This window comes from Mytilus californianus, unplaced genomic scaffold (assembly GCF_021869535.1).
Source record: "Mytilus californianus isolate M0D057914Y unplaced genomic scaffold, xbMytCali1.0.p SCAF_5, whole genome shotgun sequence".
NCBI lineage: Eukaryota > Metazoa > Mollusca > Bivalvia > Mytilida > Mytilidae > Mytilus > Mytilus californianus.
Window position 1 is genome coordinate 44,038,251 of NW_026262701.1, and position 16,904 is coordinate 44,055,154.

A 16,904-nucleotide genomic window follows, 5' to 3' on the forward strand; every position below is an offset into this window, starting at 1 on the left:
GAGACGACCTGGTTGATGTTTTATGACCATATCATATTTGCTCGTCTAGCCATCTGGCTAATTGTCCTTGTTAGCCAAGTTAGACTACTATTGTCATTTCTCATTGTTAACTCTTTGCCTAACAAATAGTGCATGGCAAAACTGCCGTGTGAATCTTATCACGGCCAATAATTCCTTTCGTGTAGTACAGTATTTTTTCTGCTCAGATGTCATGATGAAACTACCATGGTTCTCTCTATTTCGTTTCGGACTTCATTAGCTCAGCTCCAATAGCATTCTGTGATGCATCTGTGTCCAAAATAAACCTGACTGATGTATTGGGTAATGCTATCACTGGAGCTACTAGTAATTTGTCATTTAAGGTGTCAAAAGCTAACTGTCTTTGGTGGCTCCAAAAGAATGTTTTTTTCCGTGTTACTTCATACAGAGGTGCTGAAATTTTTGCTAGTCTTTAATAAAGGAACGGTGATAGTTGTCAAATCCAAGGAACCTTTCGACTTCTTTAGTACAAGTACACACAGCCCAACCACTAACTGGTTATATGTGTTGCTGTCCAATTTTGAGTCCTTTGTTGGTCACACTCATCCCTAAAAAAGTCAACGGAGGTTTTGAATGAAGAACATTGTCTTGGTTTTAGTTTCAAGCCGTTCATCATTCGAGCATAGGTCCCTGGAGCATAACATAGCCCAAACGCCATTTTTACGCATTCGAATAACCCATGCTTTGTTACGAAGGCTGTTTTCTTCCTATCCTCAGGCTTTATGTTAACTGCCAATAAGCACTATTTGTGTTCAGTTTGGAATACCATACGTTTACGGCCAAGGTGTCTAGGCACTCATCAATGAGAGGCAAAGGAAAAAGATTACGTGATGTGACTGAGTTTAATTTGCAATAATCAATGCACCAGCGCACTCCTACCGCATTTTTGTCCTAATCAACACTGGTGCAGAGGCCCATTAAGACATGGAAGGTTGTATAACTCCAGCGTCTAACATTTTTAGTAAATGTGTTTCTTCTTTGTCCACGAAACAGACAGGTGTTCTCCTTATGCTGTGTTGGGTGGACATTGCTTCCCCTGTGTCAATGGTATGTTCTATGGCGCTGAAGCTGCCAAAGTCAAAATCTTCTTTGGCGAAAAGATCGCTGTAATTAATGAGCAACTGTCTCAGCTAAGCCCTTTGAGAACGATACATGACAGAACTTGCATCTTGGTATAGGTCTTTTAAATGATTTGGTATCCCAGATTTTGGACTGTCATTATTTACTGTACTCGGGGTAGTACAAGTACTAACACTTGGTAAAGGTTCATCTTCCATAGACTGTATTACTCTGACTTCTTGTCTGTATCCTACCTCCTCTCCTTTTGGAATTCGATTATCTGTTATGTTGAGAAAACAGATGGTTGGCGTCTGTCCTTTTGCGCACACTGTTCGAGGTATAAGTATGGTTGTGTTGCCTTTAAGCTCGATCGGATAGTCAGAATTCATGTCTGTTGCCTCAAAGTCCATACGATGAGCTGTGTAAGGAGGTACTATGATGGCTTATTGTACTGTAACCCTGTTTACTATTGGGACATGTGGTGCTGATGGTTCACTTCCAAGTTTCAAGGTTACCTTGGTATTCATTAAACTCATTCTCTTGGCAGGTACGTCCAAAATAACATAATTTTTTATAAGAAAATCTACCCCAATTATCATATCGCAATCTGTAGGTGCTACGTGCAGTGTTTCTTTGAATGTAAGATGTTGAATTAAAAATTCAGTTGGGTTAGTTATTCTGCATGTCATACGCATGTCCCTTCCTGCACCACGCATGACAGTTTCCCTAATGATATAAGGTTTTTGAGGTAATGCGTCAAAAATACTGTTTTTAATTATAGTAACCTCTGACCCGGTGTCGATCAGAGCATTAACGTGTTTATTCTGGATGTTTACCACACACCAAAACAAATGTGCAGACCCTAATGTGCAAACTGATGCGCCGTTAGTAGATGTTTCTTCTGTTTCATCTTGCACAAAGTTTGTTTCATCAAACTCTACCCTCCTTTCATCTTTAGTACGATTATTTCTTGGTGTCAACTGTTTTGGTTGCTGACCACGTCATTTTGTCTCCTGTCACCCGAATCAAGCCTCCGCCCACGTCCTCGGCCTATATTTACGTCTAGGAGAATAATTTGAAGACCCGTTGTCTCGGTTAGGTGACACCAAACTCAGACTGATTCCTGGTTTGGCTGATTTTTCCTGAACCAAACGGGTGACTGTTGACATTATTTTCTCCATATATTCCTCAATCCTTGAGAGACTTCCTACACCATTGACCTCTGGTGAGTTAGCTGGCTTGTCAGTAGAAGACTTCTCTGTTTCCTTCCCAGGCTTTTTAACAGCATTTACTTTTCCTAGTGTGCTGAAACCATCTTATTATATCTAAAGCAGCACCGATGGTCTTAGGTTTTGATATACATGCCTCAGTTCCTGCCACCTCATCATTGCAACCATGACAAAATCTCATGATAGCCTGTTCAGTCATTAGTTGTTCACTCTATCTGATAAAGGCATTAGTTGCGAGAGACAGGACTATTTTTCTCTTTGGGCACTTGTCTGGAATTGAACCTGTGAGGTTTTGGCAGTTCCTGAAAACCAACTCTCTTATTCATATTGGATATGATGTCAGTGAAACTCGCTGTTTTGTTATTTTCCAGGAGTAGGGTGTAGTATTCAATGGCTGCATCTTCTAAACACCAGCAAAGCTGTTCCCTCTTTTGATCGTCTGTCCACTCTGAAATCTTAGCATAGCCAGAAAACTTGGTATAAAAAGCTTTCCAGTTGCCCTTCCCACTATAACGGAGCGTTCTTGGGATCGAGGACAGAACTTGCCTTTTTTCACTTTTTTCTTTCTTTTTTCTACTTCCATGACTGCTTTTGGAATGTCGCCCATCTGTGTCAGATTCTGCTTGGGAGACCCTCTGCCCTTTTTAGGACTATATCGACAATGGTGTTACGGAGAACTCCTTACACTCCATATTGGTGAGATGTCTCGACGTTGGTTCTCATGAGGTATGTAGTAATCAGGGGCTGACCTTCGCTTATTCCTGGTCTTGCGGTATGCTGAAACATCTGACGTGTCAGATTAATGTATAATTATGACCTGGATCATTTCTGCGTTGCCTCTAATAGTAATCACTATTATAGGGGTATTCCTTTCGTCTTGCTGAAAGTTGGTTGCAATGTGTCTGTGGTGCTCCTGATGGTGGAGGTTGTTGCTGTGTGCCAGACATATGGTGTGACACATGCAATGCATGTAACTGTGGCTGGAAACTACTCATACCTGGAGGCCCTGAAAGGTTAGGCTGACCAAAGGCTGGGTACGTTAAGCAAGACATGTATTGCTTGTAAGTCTGTTAATTTGTTGGTGCCTGTGGCGGTGGTCTACTTCTAGGAGGCTGGAACATTGATGTTGGATGACCAATCATCTTAGGTGGTTGGCTCCTTGATACAAATCTGAGCAGTTGAAACCACGGTTGTTGATAAGTAGCTTGTTGATGAACAACCGCACTAACCTGTTGTTGTTGTGGCTGCCGTTGGGGTAAAGAAAACGGCGCTGCAGCTGGATGTTGTTGTCGTACAGGATGTGCATATAGTTATTGACTCCTAGTTGAAGCTGATCAAACCTTTGTTGTAGGCCGTGTACCTTTTGTTGCATTTGCAAATTTTTTTTAGCTGGTAACAGAGGTTGTTGAACCTTGTTGACACCTGGTTGTTGGTTGGTGGAACCCAAATGATGCTTTTGTAGGTTGGGTAGCTAATGGTGACTTAGTACATTAGTTTGTACGGCTAGTTGTTGACTCTTGTTGACTTCCAGTCAGTGTGGACTGTTGTAGCCATATTGATACTGGTTGAAATCTTGACTGTGTTGAAAAATTGTTTTTTGAAGCTGTGTAACATTTGACGGTGTTGATGGTTGACCCTCAACAACAACTAACTGGTACAGAGGACTATTGATCTCTTGTTGATTGTGATGCTCCTCGTGTTGTACACTTGGTGAAAAGTGAAAAGTGAACATGGTCGGTGTATTTATGAGCCTTGTTTGTTGGTCGTAATTGATGATCAGTGCGGGGCTGTTATATCCCGATGGAGCCTGTTGCAACTCTTTTTTGACGGTTGCGATCCTCCTGTTGATGAACTTCAGAGTGTGGAATACGCCAGTCCTGGCTAAGCGGTGAAAACACTGTGTCATTTTGTTGTTGTTGGCCATCACGGTCCTGTTGACTGTCTTGTTGATCTAGTTGAGAGCGAACAACCATGTTGGTCCTTGGTAAGGGAGTGTGATACTTCCTGTCATCACAAACACTCAGGTACTCGAGCTCTGTGTTCAAAATCTCTGTAGAGAGGCTTCCCTGTGGTGGTTCACAAAGTGACTGCTCTAACATAGTTGAGAGTTCAGACTGACTTGCCAGTTGTTCAAGACTACGTCGCTCCAATGCAGGACTGGAGCACTCTCTATCATCCGAGTCAGATGATGCTACCTCATTTTGTGGATCACATTTCTCTAACCAGTGTCGTATGTTAGAGTTGAATTCGTGCAGATGCGCAATCTGTTTCTGTTCTTCTGTCCGTCTGTCTCTTTGGACAGGGTTATAATGTGATGACTCATTCTCAGGGATGCATAAAATATCTATGTCCTTCAAACTGGCACCATGACACTCCGCTGGGTCCATATCGATAACTATATGATCAGGTTTTGGAGTCGACATACTCACAGAACCTGCTCCTCCACAGCTGTCTTCACTGACCTCAGATCGTGGTCTTGGCGTAAAATCAATTATACCTAGGGTACTCTCTGTCATTCGCAGGTGTGGAAATTTACATAAAACATCCTGATCAATGTGGATACATTTATCCAGCATATCCATGATCCTTGCTGCTATGTCATCCCCTATGTCAGGTATGCAGGTAAGGATTACCTTAGGACAGGCGTTAATCTTGATCATGTACCCCTGACTACTCTGCACAGTATCTTTTTTCATTTTTAATTTATTAAATTTATTTGACTTTATTTCAAAATCAATTGCAAAGCAATATATATTCTATTCAATGTAATGATAGCAACAATAAATCTTTATTAAAAAAAAAGTCAACTTAAAATAATATATACAACGATACAATATACACGCAACAACTTGCGTGTTTGTTTACATACGTAACTACTGAATCTATTGAATACAAGATGACGTCCAAATCTCGAAGCAAAAACCTCGCATGACCTCGCTATCAATTTAGCAAACTTTCAAAAAGTGTTTTTCCTAGTACAAAAAGTATTCAAACACGAAGTAATTTCACTGACTTTTACCTAGAAAGTAAAAAATGGGACCTGGTATGACTCCCTAAGACAAAACTACAAATTACAGGGTTGTCCGTAGGCATCCAAAATTTGGGAGTGATGCCAAGATGGCGTCCAAAACTCCTGCAGGACCAAAGATCAACCCACCCGCATTCCAGTAACGTGTTACTTGGCCTGTCTAGCTCTCTGAAAGGTTTTCACAATATATTTTGAATATCAAACTGGCACTTTGACCCCTCCGTTAACATAGAAGACAAGAAGTCTACCCAAAATCTTTTTGGGGTCATTTGTATCTTTATATTAACTAACTATCTGTATAATTTTATGAAGATTGAGAGATCAGGGGGGTCTATCCATCGCCTTGTGCCGTTTTACCTGAATTTTTGACGATTTTTAGCTGAAAAGTGACAATGTAAACCCTCCGTAGATATCAGAGATAACATTATTCTATAACATCCTTTTAATACGATCTGTATATATTCATAGTCTAAAAGATCATTCAATGTTATGGCCATTGAAAGACCAGGGGGATCCCACCGTTATTTAAGCAGTCTCAGGTAGATTTTCACTTTATATTTTAAATATCAAACTGGCACTTTGAGCCCTCCGTAAACATAGAAGACAAGAAGTCTACACAAATTCCTTTTAGGGTCATTTGTATCTTTATATTAACTAACTCTCTGCATAATTTTATGAAGATTAAGAGATCAGGGGGGGGGGGGGGCTAGCCATCGCCCTGTGCCCTTTTACCTGAATTTTCGACGATTTTTAGCTGAAAAGTGACAATGTAAGCCATCCGTATTTTGATACGATCTGCATATATACATAGTCTAAAAGATCATTCAATTGTATGGCCATTGAAAGACCAGGGGGATCCCACCGTTATTTTAAAGGTCTCCGGTAGATTTTCACTATATATTTTGAATATCAAACTGGCACTTTGAGCCCTCCGTAAACATAGAAGACAAGAAGTCTACCCAAATTCCTTTTGGGGTCATTTGTATCTTTATATTAACTAACTCTCTGCTTAATTTTATGAAGATTGAGAGATTAGGGGGGTTAAGCCATCGCCCTGTGCCCTTTTATCTGAATTTTCGACGATTTTTAGCTGAAAAGTGACTTTTTTTTGGCTTTCCATAATTATTTCTATTTCTATTTTTAACTAATGTTATTAACTAAAAGTGATCGTTAGTTTTTGTTTCTAGAAATATCAAGTATAAAAGTACATCTTTGATTGCATTTTATTGATAAAAATCTATAGTTCATAAAGACAATGGGCAATTTACATAAGTTTATATTTGAGAACAACGGGAATTTAAGACAGCTTGAAGGGGTAATAAAACGATTTCCTAGATATCTTTTTACTCCTTTTATCTATGACTATCATGTTTTAAATGTTATCGAATATTTAGATTTTTATTATTTTCAAGTAAGAAATTTGAATATCGAACCGACTGCTAGCAGCCGGTTGGATATTGAATATCGAATAACGGGAATTTAAGACAGCTTGAAGGGGTAATAAAACGATTTCCTAGATATCTTTTTACTCCTTTTATCTATGACTATGATGTTTTAAATGTTATCGAATATTTAGATTTTTATTATTTTCAAGTAAGAAATTTGAATAACGAACAGGCTGCTAACTTCACATCCATCTCAAATTCATGTATTTAATTTTGATGTTATATTTGTTATTCTCGTCGGATTTTGTCAAATATCTTAACGTCTTTTCTGTTATATTCGTGTGTTATGGTAAAGATAATTAATCACCCCCTTTATTTATTAGATTTTAGTTTGGTTCAACGAAATTTATACGATATATTTGGTTTACAGTTTGATTCAGAAGAAACACCGACATAGCTAGATAATACAATTAATTATCTAATTACTACCACAATTTGATATAACTTATTGTAATTTTCATTGTTATTAATAAATGTAATGTCAGTATTACAAATCTAATCTTGAATCAATCCTAATCCTATCTTATTTTTGGGAAATATTTTTACAAATTCAAATGTGACATCACTTTGTGTGATTTTTTAGAATTTCAAATGTGACGTCACTTTGTGCGTTGAGGCTTTGGCTAACTCGGCTGTGTATTTTTATGTGTTGGATTAAGTTGTTTTATGTAATGTATCCGTTTTTATTCTGTAGTTATTCCCCACTTCGGTTTTATCATGTATATCTATTATATAGTCAATTTATAAAATTTACTGTTTGCAAAATTATAAATTATTCTAAATAATAAGGATGTTCTTGTCCCAGGCAGAAAACCCTGGCCGTGTTAGGCGCAACTTTTTGGAAGTTTTGGTCCTCGGTGCTCTTCAGCTTTGTACTTGTTTTGGCTTTCAAACTTTTTTCATCTGAGCGTCACTGGTTGGTCTTGTGTGGACGAGACGCAAGTCTGGCGTATTGAATTTTAAGCCTAGTACCTTTTGTTTGCTATTATTCGTGTGTTTCTTTGTCCTATATGTTCTCCCATTTATTTGTATTGTGGTCCTTTCACGTGATGTTGTCGTTTTGGTGTTGTGTTTGACGTTGCAATAAAGGCGGGAGGTTTGGCATGCCACAAAACCAGGTTCAACCCACCATTTTTTTCTTAAAATGTCCTGTATCAAGTCAGGAAAATGGCCATTGTTATATTATAGTTCGTTTCTGTGTGTGTTACATTGAAATGTTGTATTTTTGTTGTGTCGTTGTTCTCCTCTTATATTTGATGCATTTCCCTCAGTTTTAGTTTGTAACCCGGATTTGCTTTTATCTCTATCGATTTATGAGTTTCGAACAGCGGTATACTACGGTTTACATGAACAATTACTCGACATCCTCTAAAAGTATGACTAATGTCTTAATTTTTCTTGACGATTTCTGATTTATATTAAATTGGTATGAAATTTACCTTCATATTCGCGACATTCTGAATATGGTCTAAAAATTTCTTGAATAATTCTCGACATTTGAATACTGACTTGAAATGTCTCGACAGGTTCTCGACATTTCTTTTTTTTTCTCAGTATGGCTTGACATATTCGGAACATTTTGAATTGTGTCTTAAATTTACTTCACAATTCTGAGCTTTACAAATCATGACCAATATACAAGATATATCTTTTGCTTAATTTCTCTTTATAGAATAAACTGTTATTTCCAGTTAAACTTATATCAACAAAAACAAAAATTGGGCATGTGAATATTTTTATAATCAAAAATGTTGGTATATAAATATATTTATAAAGACAAATATGGGTATTAAAATATTAACAAATACAAATGTCACGTAAGTATGTTGATGTTAACAATTTAAATGTGGGTTTGTAAATAATTACAAATGTTGATTTATAAATCTTATAGATAATTTCTAAATGATTGAAATAAATCATACTAAGTTTAGTTTAGCGATAATAGAAATGAGTATAAAACAGCACAAGAAAGTGTTTAAACTGTTAGGAATGTGTCTATACATAATTCAGGCGAAATTTATACTGTTGAGATAGTGTCGAGACATTTCTAAGACCGTCAAGAATGTGTCGAGATATATTCAGACATAGTTAAGAATGTCAAGAATATGTCAAGACTTATCGATACAAATTTAAGACGGTCGAGAATTGGTCGAGACTAATCAAGACACTTATCAGATGATAAAGAAAGTGTCGAGAAATATTTAGACAATGTTAATACTGTCAAGACATATGTCAAGAAAAATCAATTACTTATTTAAGACAAATTCCGACTTTTTCAAGAGTTTTTACAACATTTTCAGACAAAGAGAGAATGTCGAGAAAATATTCATGCAAATTCAGACAAAAATTGGTCTGTTCAGACTTTTGTACTTTTGTAGTGCATGTAACATTAGAATTGCATATTTTCAGGTAAAAACATAATATCGTCATCGTAATGAAAATCATCCGGCATGTAGCAGAATATTTGAATACTACTTATACCAAATACATTAAAGTGTTGGGCTTTTTTTCTACTGCTGAAAGGTACATGTGGAGGAATAATAATGTACTCCCTCTCACTGTACCATGAATTTGTTTCTTCAATACAGTGGAAAAAAGATACCTAGTGAATATGGTACAATTGGCAAGATTAATGAATAGGGGGTATGAATGAAGCTGAATGTCGAGTTGATTGCATAAATGTGACGTGGTTATATAGCCCTGTTTCTCTAAGGTAAAACTACAAGAAACTAAAGGATGCATTAAACAGATTTTGACGCAGACCAGCATCCTGTTTTTATTGATATTTATTTTTTAGATCTGATACGGAAACCAATTTGTAAATGCTGCAAATTTATCGATTTTTTATTATTTTTTTATTTTCGTGTTGTACACGGGCCAATGCCACGTAAGAATCGCAAGTACTGCACTCTCCACACTTGACATTCTGGGCAACCAAATGGCGATACTTGGGCCAGTATTATGAAAATAAGATACCCGGTCACGTATATTTAAGTCGGAGATGTAAACAAACGCAACTAAGCTTGCTTTGAATTGATTTTTGTGATTTTCGTTTTATTTAGATAAAACATGTAAAATGCCAGAGTGACATTTTTACCTATTATGTACGTTTGCTTTCCTCACACATTGTTGTCTATATAATGGAATTCTAAGCGACTGTTTTACATTTAAGATATTTAATTGGCTATAAAACCAGGTTTTATCCACCATTTTCTACATAAGGAAATGCCTGTACCAACTCCGGAATATGACAGTTGATTTACATTCGTTGGATGTGTTTGATAATAGATTTTCCGTTATGAATTTTCCTTTTGGGTCAGTATTTTTGTACTTTTTTCAACACACATATAACACATTGTTTTATTACATTTTGAAAAGAACTAATGAATGCTATGTGTTGTGCCGAAATATCTGTCAATACGTTTTTTTTTCAGCTGTTTGAATTTATATTTGATTGCAGTATAACGGCCGTAGTTCTCGATTTTCATGAACTGCTTATGGAGGTCGTGTTTTACTTCTTTTCCATAAAGATAAGAAAAATCTTAAATAACAAATTAAATATTTTTCATTTATATGCAATATTTTTAATTTAACTGGTATATTTCTTCATTTAAATCCAATATTTTTTTATTTGAATGGTATATTTTTTATTTAAATGCAATATTTTTTATTCAAATGGTATAATTTGTCATTCAAATGCAATATTTTTTATTTGAATGGTATATTTTTTCATTTAAATGCAATATTTTTTATTCAAATGGTATAATTTGTCATTCAAATGCAATATTTTTTATTCAATTGGTATAGTAGTTTTTTTATTTATATGCAATAATTGCATTATGGGAAATTTTTTGACGTCACAAGGTCGATTTTGCAACAACGTTTGTGATTGGTCGGTAATTGTTTGGATTTCTCCCCTTTCTTTTTAAACATGAGTGACCAAGAATTAAATAAACGCGTCGGAATATCGCCCCTCTAACTAAATTTGGCGTTCATGGAAGTTCGTGCACTGGCTGTTAATTATTATTTGACAAGTAATAATAATTAATTTGACACACAACCTGTTCATGGATAGAAAGAGATGCCTGCGTGCATGGCAAAAACGCCTCAGATGAAAACCCTTTCTGAAGAAACTCCCCTCAGTCTACACATTGAAATAAAAAAAAATAGCTAGCCCAACACCCAAGATTTAGATATTTGTATAGAGATGTATATATGCTAGTATTGGCAGTAATGGTTATGGTGTGTGTGTGAGGGTAGGGGGGGGTGTTCAGATCAAAGATCGTTTCTATAATTCTATATCTTTTAGTTTTTACCACTTCACTCTTTTCTTTATCCTTTGATCTCTATTATATTTGTCCTAAACATGCGTGAAATATTTGCCACTGGACATAAGGCAACCAAAAAACAATCAACGTATTCTTCATATTTCATCATTTTTTTATATGTTATGTTTGGTCCCGCCCCTTATCTATTTTTTGCACATTTTTCTCTCTATGTAAACCAAATTTCTGTCCTGGTAAATGGTGACTCATGCATAGCAACATATGTGGTTATTAAAACAAGAAACATATTCATATTATAATAATTTACAGTATGCTTGGACTTATAGATAGATGTCATTAGTCCTAGATCATGTAATAAAGTAGGTCCTATAAAAATATAATAAAATTTTAATGATGATTATATATATGTATATATATTTAACAATGCCAATTTTTTGGAAAAAATGGTAGTGGCAAGGCGTTTTTAAAACATATTAATAGGGCGCGTTTGTTTGTTCTTCGGTAGTGAGCCAGAAGAAGTCCATTTTTTTTTTTTTTTTTTTTTTGCATTGGGAAGATCTTCTGGCTCTCTTCCATCTCTTCTTTTTTATAGGTTGTTTAGACGGCAGAGGCACATAACAAATATGGCGTCGTTTAGTCTAAATGACATTAATAAATTTATGAATGCAGATATATTAGAATGTGAGTTGTTTTTCCGTTTGAATGGTTTTACACTAGTAAATTTTTGGAGCCCTTTATAGCTTGCTGTTCGGTGTGAGCCAATGCTCCCTGTTGAAGGCCGTACCTTGACCTATAATGGTTTACTTTTATAAATTGTAACTTGGATGGAGAGTTGTCTCATTGGCACTCATACCACATCTTCCTATATCTATGTGTTATAAACGTTTTTATGGTATGCCAGCCTTAGTAGGACATCCCTGTAGGACGATAAGCTGGATAAATATAAGAACTACACGGACAATAACAATTAAGGGACTATTATTTGATATTCTAGGGATGGGATTTTGATTAATTGGTGTTTAACGCTACTTTCAACACTATTGGGCTATACCGTGGTGGTCAGTTTAATTTATAGATGAAGGATGGGAAGGGAAGAGAGGACATTATTATTCATTTTAATCTGTCGCTAATCATGCCTATTTTTCAGCTCTTATACCAGGCAACCATATTCATATATGAAATCCTTCTGTCCCCCACCCCAACAAATAAATAAATATCAAATGGTTTTCCTCTTATTTAACACAAGTTTAAATTGATTGATTGTTTGTTGCTAATTTTTAACGCCCAGTGACAAATATTTCATGCTTGTTCAGGAAAACACGAGTTTAGAAGTCAGGTATATAATATAAAAACGAAGAGATGGGATATGATTGCTAATAAGGTAACTATCCACCGTAGTTCAAATATGAATGGAAGTAAGCAATTATAGACAATCGTAATGCCTTCAACAATGACAAAAACCTATTACTGTAAAGTCGTCTTTAAAAAGCCCGACATGAAAAGTGTGAACAACTTAAACGAAAAACTAATATTGTCCTAAGTTTTGCAGATTAAAATAATGATTTCGTCCTTGTTTTTTTACATCAAATTAGAATTCATGTAGTCTGCCTGACTAGTACACATATGACGACGAGTTTAAATTTGTTTTTATATTACGTTTAGCTTTTAAAGAACCGTTATGTGATAGCGTAATACGCTGTAACAGGTGAGTAACTGTTATAGTTTAAGTAACCGTTATAGCTCATGGGACTTCATGCAATTTGTATATGATATGATCATGTAATAAAGTAGGTCCTATAAAAATATAATTACATTTTAATGATGATTATATATATGTATATATATTTAACAATGCCAATTTTTTGGAAAAAAGGGTAGGGGCAAGGCGTTTTTAAAACATATTAATAGGGCGCGTTTGTTTGTTCTTCGGTAGTGAGCCAGAAGAAGTCCATTTCTGTTTTTTTTTTTTTTGCATTGGGAAGATCTTCTGGCTCTCTTCCATCTCTTCTTTTTTATAGGTTGTTTAGACGGCAGAGGCACATAACAAATATGGCGTCGTTTAGTCTAAATGACATTAATAAATTTATGAATGCAGATATATTAGAATGTGAGTTGTTTTTCCGTTTGAATGGTTTTACACTAGTGATTTTTTGGGGCCCTTTATAGCTTGCTGTTCGGTGTGAGCCAATGATCCGTGTTGAAGGCCGTACCTTGACCTATAATGGTTTACTTTTATAAATTGTAACTTGGATGGAGAGTTGTCTCATTGGCACTCATACCACATCTTCCTATATCTATGTGTTATAAACGTTTTTATGGTATGCCAGCCTTAGTAGGACATCCATGTATGACGATAAGCTGGATAAGTATAAGAACTACACGGACAATAACAGTTAAGGGACTATTATTTGATATTCTAGGGATGAGATTTTGATTGATTGGTGTTTAACGCTACTTTCAACACTATTGGGCTATACCGTGGTGGTCAGTTTAATTTATAGATGAAGGATGGGGAAGGGAAGAGAGGACATTATTATTCATTTTAACCTGTCGCTAATCATGCCTATTTTTCAGCTCTTATACCAGGCAACCATATTCATATATGAAATCCTTCTGTCCCCCACCCCAACAAATAAATAAAAATATATCAAATGGTTTTCCTCTTATTTAACTATTTAAGTTTACATTGATTGATTGTTTGTTGCTAATTTTTAACTCCCAGTGACAAATATGTCATGCTTGTTCAGGAAAACACGAGTTTAGAAGTCAGGTATATAATATAAAAACGAAGAGATGGGATATGATTGCTAATAAGGTAACTATCCACCGTAGTTCAAATATGAAGTGGAAGTAAGCAATTATAGACAATCGTAATGCCTTCAACAATGACAAAAACCTATTACTGTAAAGTCGTCTTTAAAAAGCCCGACATGAAAAGTGTGAACAATTTAAACAAAAAGGGTTAATATAAAAACGAAGATGTGGTATGATTGCATATGAGACAACTCTCCAAATTACACAGAAATCAACAGTTATAAGTCACCGTACGGCCTTCGACAATCAGCAAAGCCTACACCGCATAGTCAGCTATAAAAGGCCCCGAAATCACAAATGTAAAACAATGCAAACGAGAAGTATCAATCAGTATACAACGCGCGGCAAAGGATTTATCAAAAAAAGAAAACAGTCCGAGAAACGTCTGGTTTACGTTGTATATAGATATAAGAAGATGTGGTAGGAGTGCCAATGAGACAACTCTCCATCAAAGTCATAATTTGTACATGTAAACCATTTGGGGTCAAAGTACGGTCTTCAACACGTAGTCTTTGCCCACACCGAACAACAAGATATAAAGCGCCCACAAAAAAGACTAGTGTAAAACCATTCAAACGGGAAAACCAACGGTGTCTAATCTATTTTAAAAAAAAACGTTATACATGCATATAGATCCATAAATAATGAAAGTTTTTGAAAAGTGGTGGTCCGAACGTTTTGACCATCGAAATTTTGAAATAGAAATGATAGTTAGGACCAGAAGATTTTAACAGCCAGTGCAGAACTCGCACGAACGCCAGATTTAGTTAGAGGGGCGATTTTCTGACGCGTTTTTTAATTCTTGGTCACTCAAGTTTAGAAAGAAAGGAGAGAAATCCAAACAATTACAGACCAATCACAAACGTTGTTGCAAATTTGACCTTATGACGTTAAAGAATTTCCTATAAAGCAATTATTGCATATAAATAAAAAAAACTACTTTACCAATTGAATCAAAATTATTGCATTTGAATGACAAATTATACCATTTGAATAAAAAATATTGCATTTAAATGAAAAAATATTGCATTTAAATGAAAAAATATACCATTCAAAAAAAAAAAAATGCATTTGAATGACAAATTATACCATTTGAATAAAAAATATTGCATTTAAATGAAAAATTATACCATTCAAATAAAAAAATATTGCATTTAAATGAAGAAATATACCAATTTAAATAAAAATATTGCATTTAAATGAAAAAAAATCAAATTTTTGCAACCAATACCATGCCATAATTTGCACACTTTGCGATTCAGAAAAACATGTACATTTTTTATATTTAATTGGTAATATCCGTTAACAAAGAAATATAACACGTTAACATTTGCCTTGCCTTATTCTGGGAGGGCACATTGACTTCCATAATAAACTCCAGGACTCTGAATCTATCACCAACTTTCCTACAAAATATAAGATAAGTATCAGAAACAAACACAAGTAATGGAATTTAAGTAAACAGAATTAAATTCAGTTATCGCTGGGGCCTCTTTCGGATAGTGTTTCTTGTTTTAGCTTTACCCAACATGAGTGGCGTCATATTCTGTGACGTAATTTAGTCCTTTACAGAATTTCCAAGCAAGCAATCTGTTTAAATTTCTTTAGCAGTAAAATTGAAAAAATCAAGGTTTAAGAAAGATTTTTTATGGTAAAGTAGTGTTGGTATGGCATGGTGTTAACGTGTTTCATGCTTCAAATGTTGATAAGCAGAAGTCATAGAAAGGCAATTTATTTTATCGTCATTTTTTACCATATTCCATCATAAATTTATCGCCACGTGGTGAGCACATGCTTTCGAAAGAGCTGAATTCTATTATTTGTTTTTCATTATTATTCTATTTTAACAAATATAACTAATTAGATGCAATATTGTCCTAAATTTTGCAGATTAAAATAATGATTTCGTCCTTGTTTTTTACATCAAATTAGAATTCATGTAGTCTGCCTGTCTGGTTCACATATGACGACGAGTTTAAATTTGTTTTTATATTACGTTTAGCTTTTAAAGAACCGTTATGTGATAGCGTAATACGCTGTAACAGGTGAGTAACTGTTATAGTTTAAGTAACCGTTATAGCTCATGGGACTTCATGCAATGTGTATATGATATGAGGCGTTGCAATGTATCTGATGAGCTCCCGAATTATTATTAAATTTTCCTTAAAGGGTATATATCGGGAAATGGGTATCCAGATCTTCCATAGCAAATAGTCAACAAAATATCCCAACAAAGGATATGAACGTATCGAGGTTCAAAGGGACATACCTTTTGGGGTGAAGGGACGTACCCTCTGGGGCAAACGGACCCACATTCATTTATAAGGGCAAAACCGGAAGTTCAACTTTCGATATAATAGAAACAAAAATCTAAAAAATCTTATACGGAGGTAAGAAGCAGTTGCCCAAATCGTCATGTCTAAATGATAGCTTACTTGTGGAGTTTAGCAAGCCTATCTTTATGTATCCTGCTACATTTGCGTGTACCTACACACTTGATACTGAAAACTGAGGGTCGAGTTGGTCAACATGTATAATTTCTACTCTAGCCTGGACTAGGTCGATAGGGTATGAATGGTTGAGATAAATCACAAATTAAGTCATAATGTCATCAACAGGCCACAGCTTGAATTATTGTTGTAATTGATATTACACTATGTCACTAGGGATTTAAGAATTATTAGAATATATATATATATTTTTAATTATTTTTACTATATGTATAAATTCGTATATGTAATATTTTTTTATTATTATTATTTCGTTTAACACTCATTTGATTCTTTTTTAAGCCAATGTTATATAGAAACACTTTTTAAAATGTTGGCTTAGCATGGTGGAACTATTTTTGATATTTACTTTTTCTTGAGTTGTAGCACAATGTTAGAAGAACAGCAAGAAAGCGTAAAGTACAAGACCTTGCTCTGCCAAGGAACACCAACACACGGGCTTCGATTGTTATAATTGGACAAGAGACAAAGATAACAATGACACCCACAGTTTC

General features: G+C 35.2%; 1 protein-coding gene across 1 annotated transcript in view; it reads right to left on the bottom strand.

The window, feature by feature from the left end:
* The window catches only part of LOC127701986 (deoxynucleoside triphosphate triphosphohydrolase SAMHD1-like), a 44,893-nt gene extending 41,959 nt beyond the window's left edge, over positions 1 to 2,934 (bottom strand). Inside the window, exons 1-2 of the mRNA XM_052205958.1 lie at positions 2,874 to 2,934; positions 1,293 to 1,378 (exon numbers count right to left, since the gene is read on the bottom strand). Coding sequence (XP_052061918.1) covers positions 1,293 to 1,378; positions 2,874 to 2,934 — 147 coding nt within the window. The remainder of the gene's footprint in view (positions 1 to 1,292; positions 1,379 to 2,873) is intronic.
* Between the last annotated feature and the right edge of the window lie 13,970 nt (positions 2,935 to 16,904).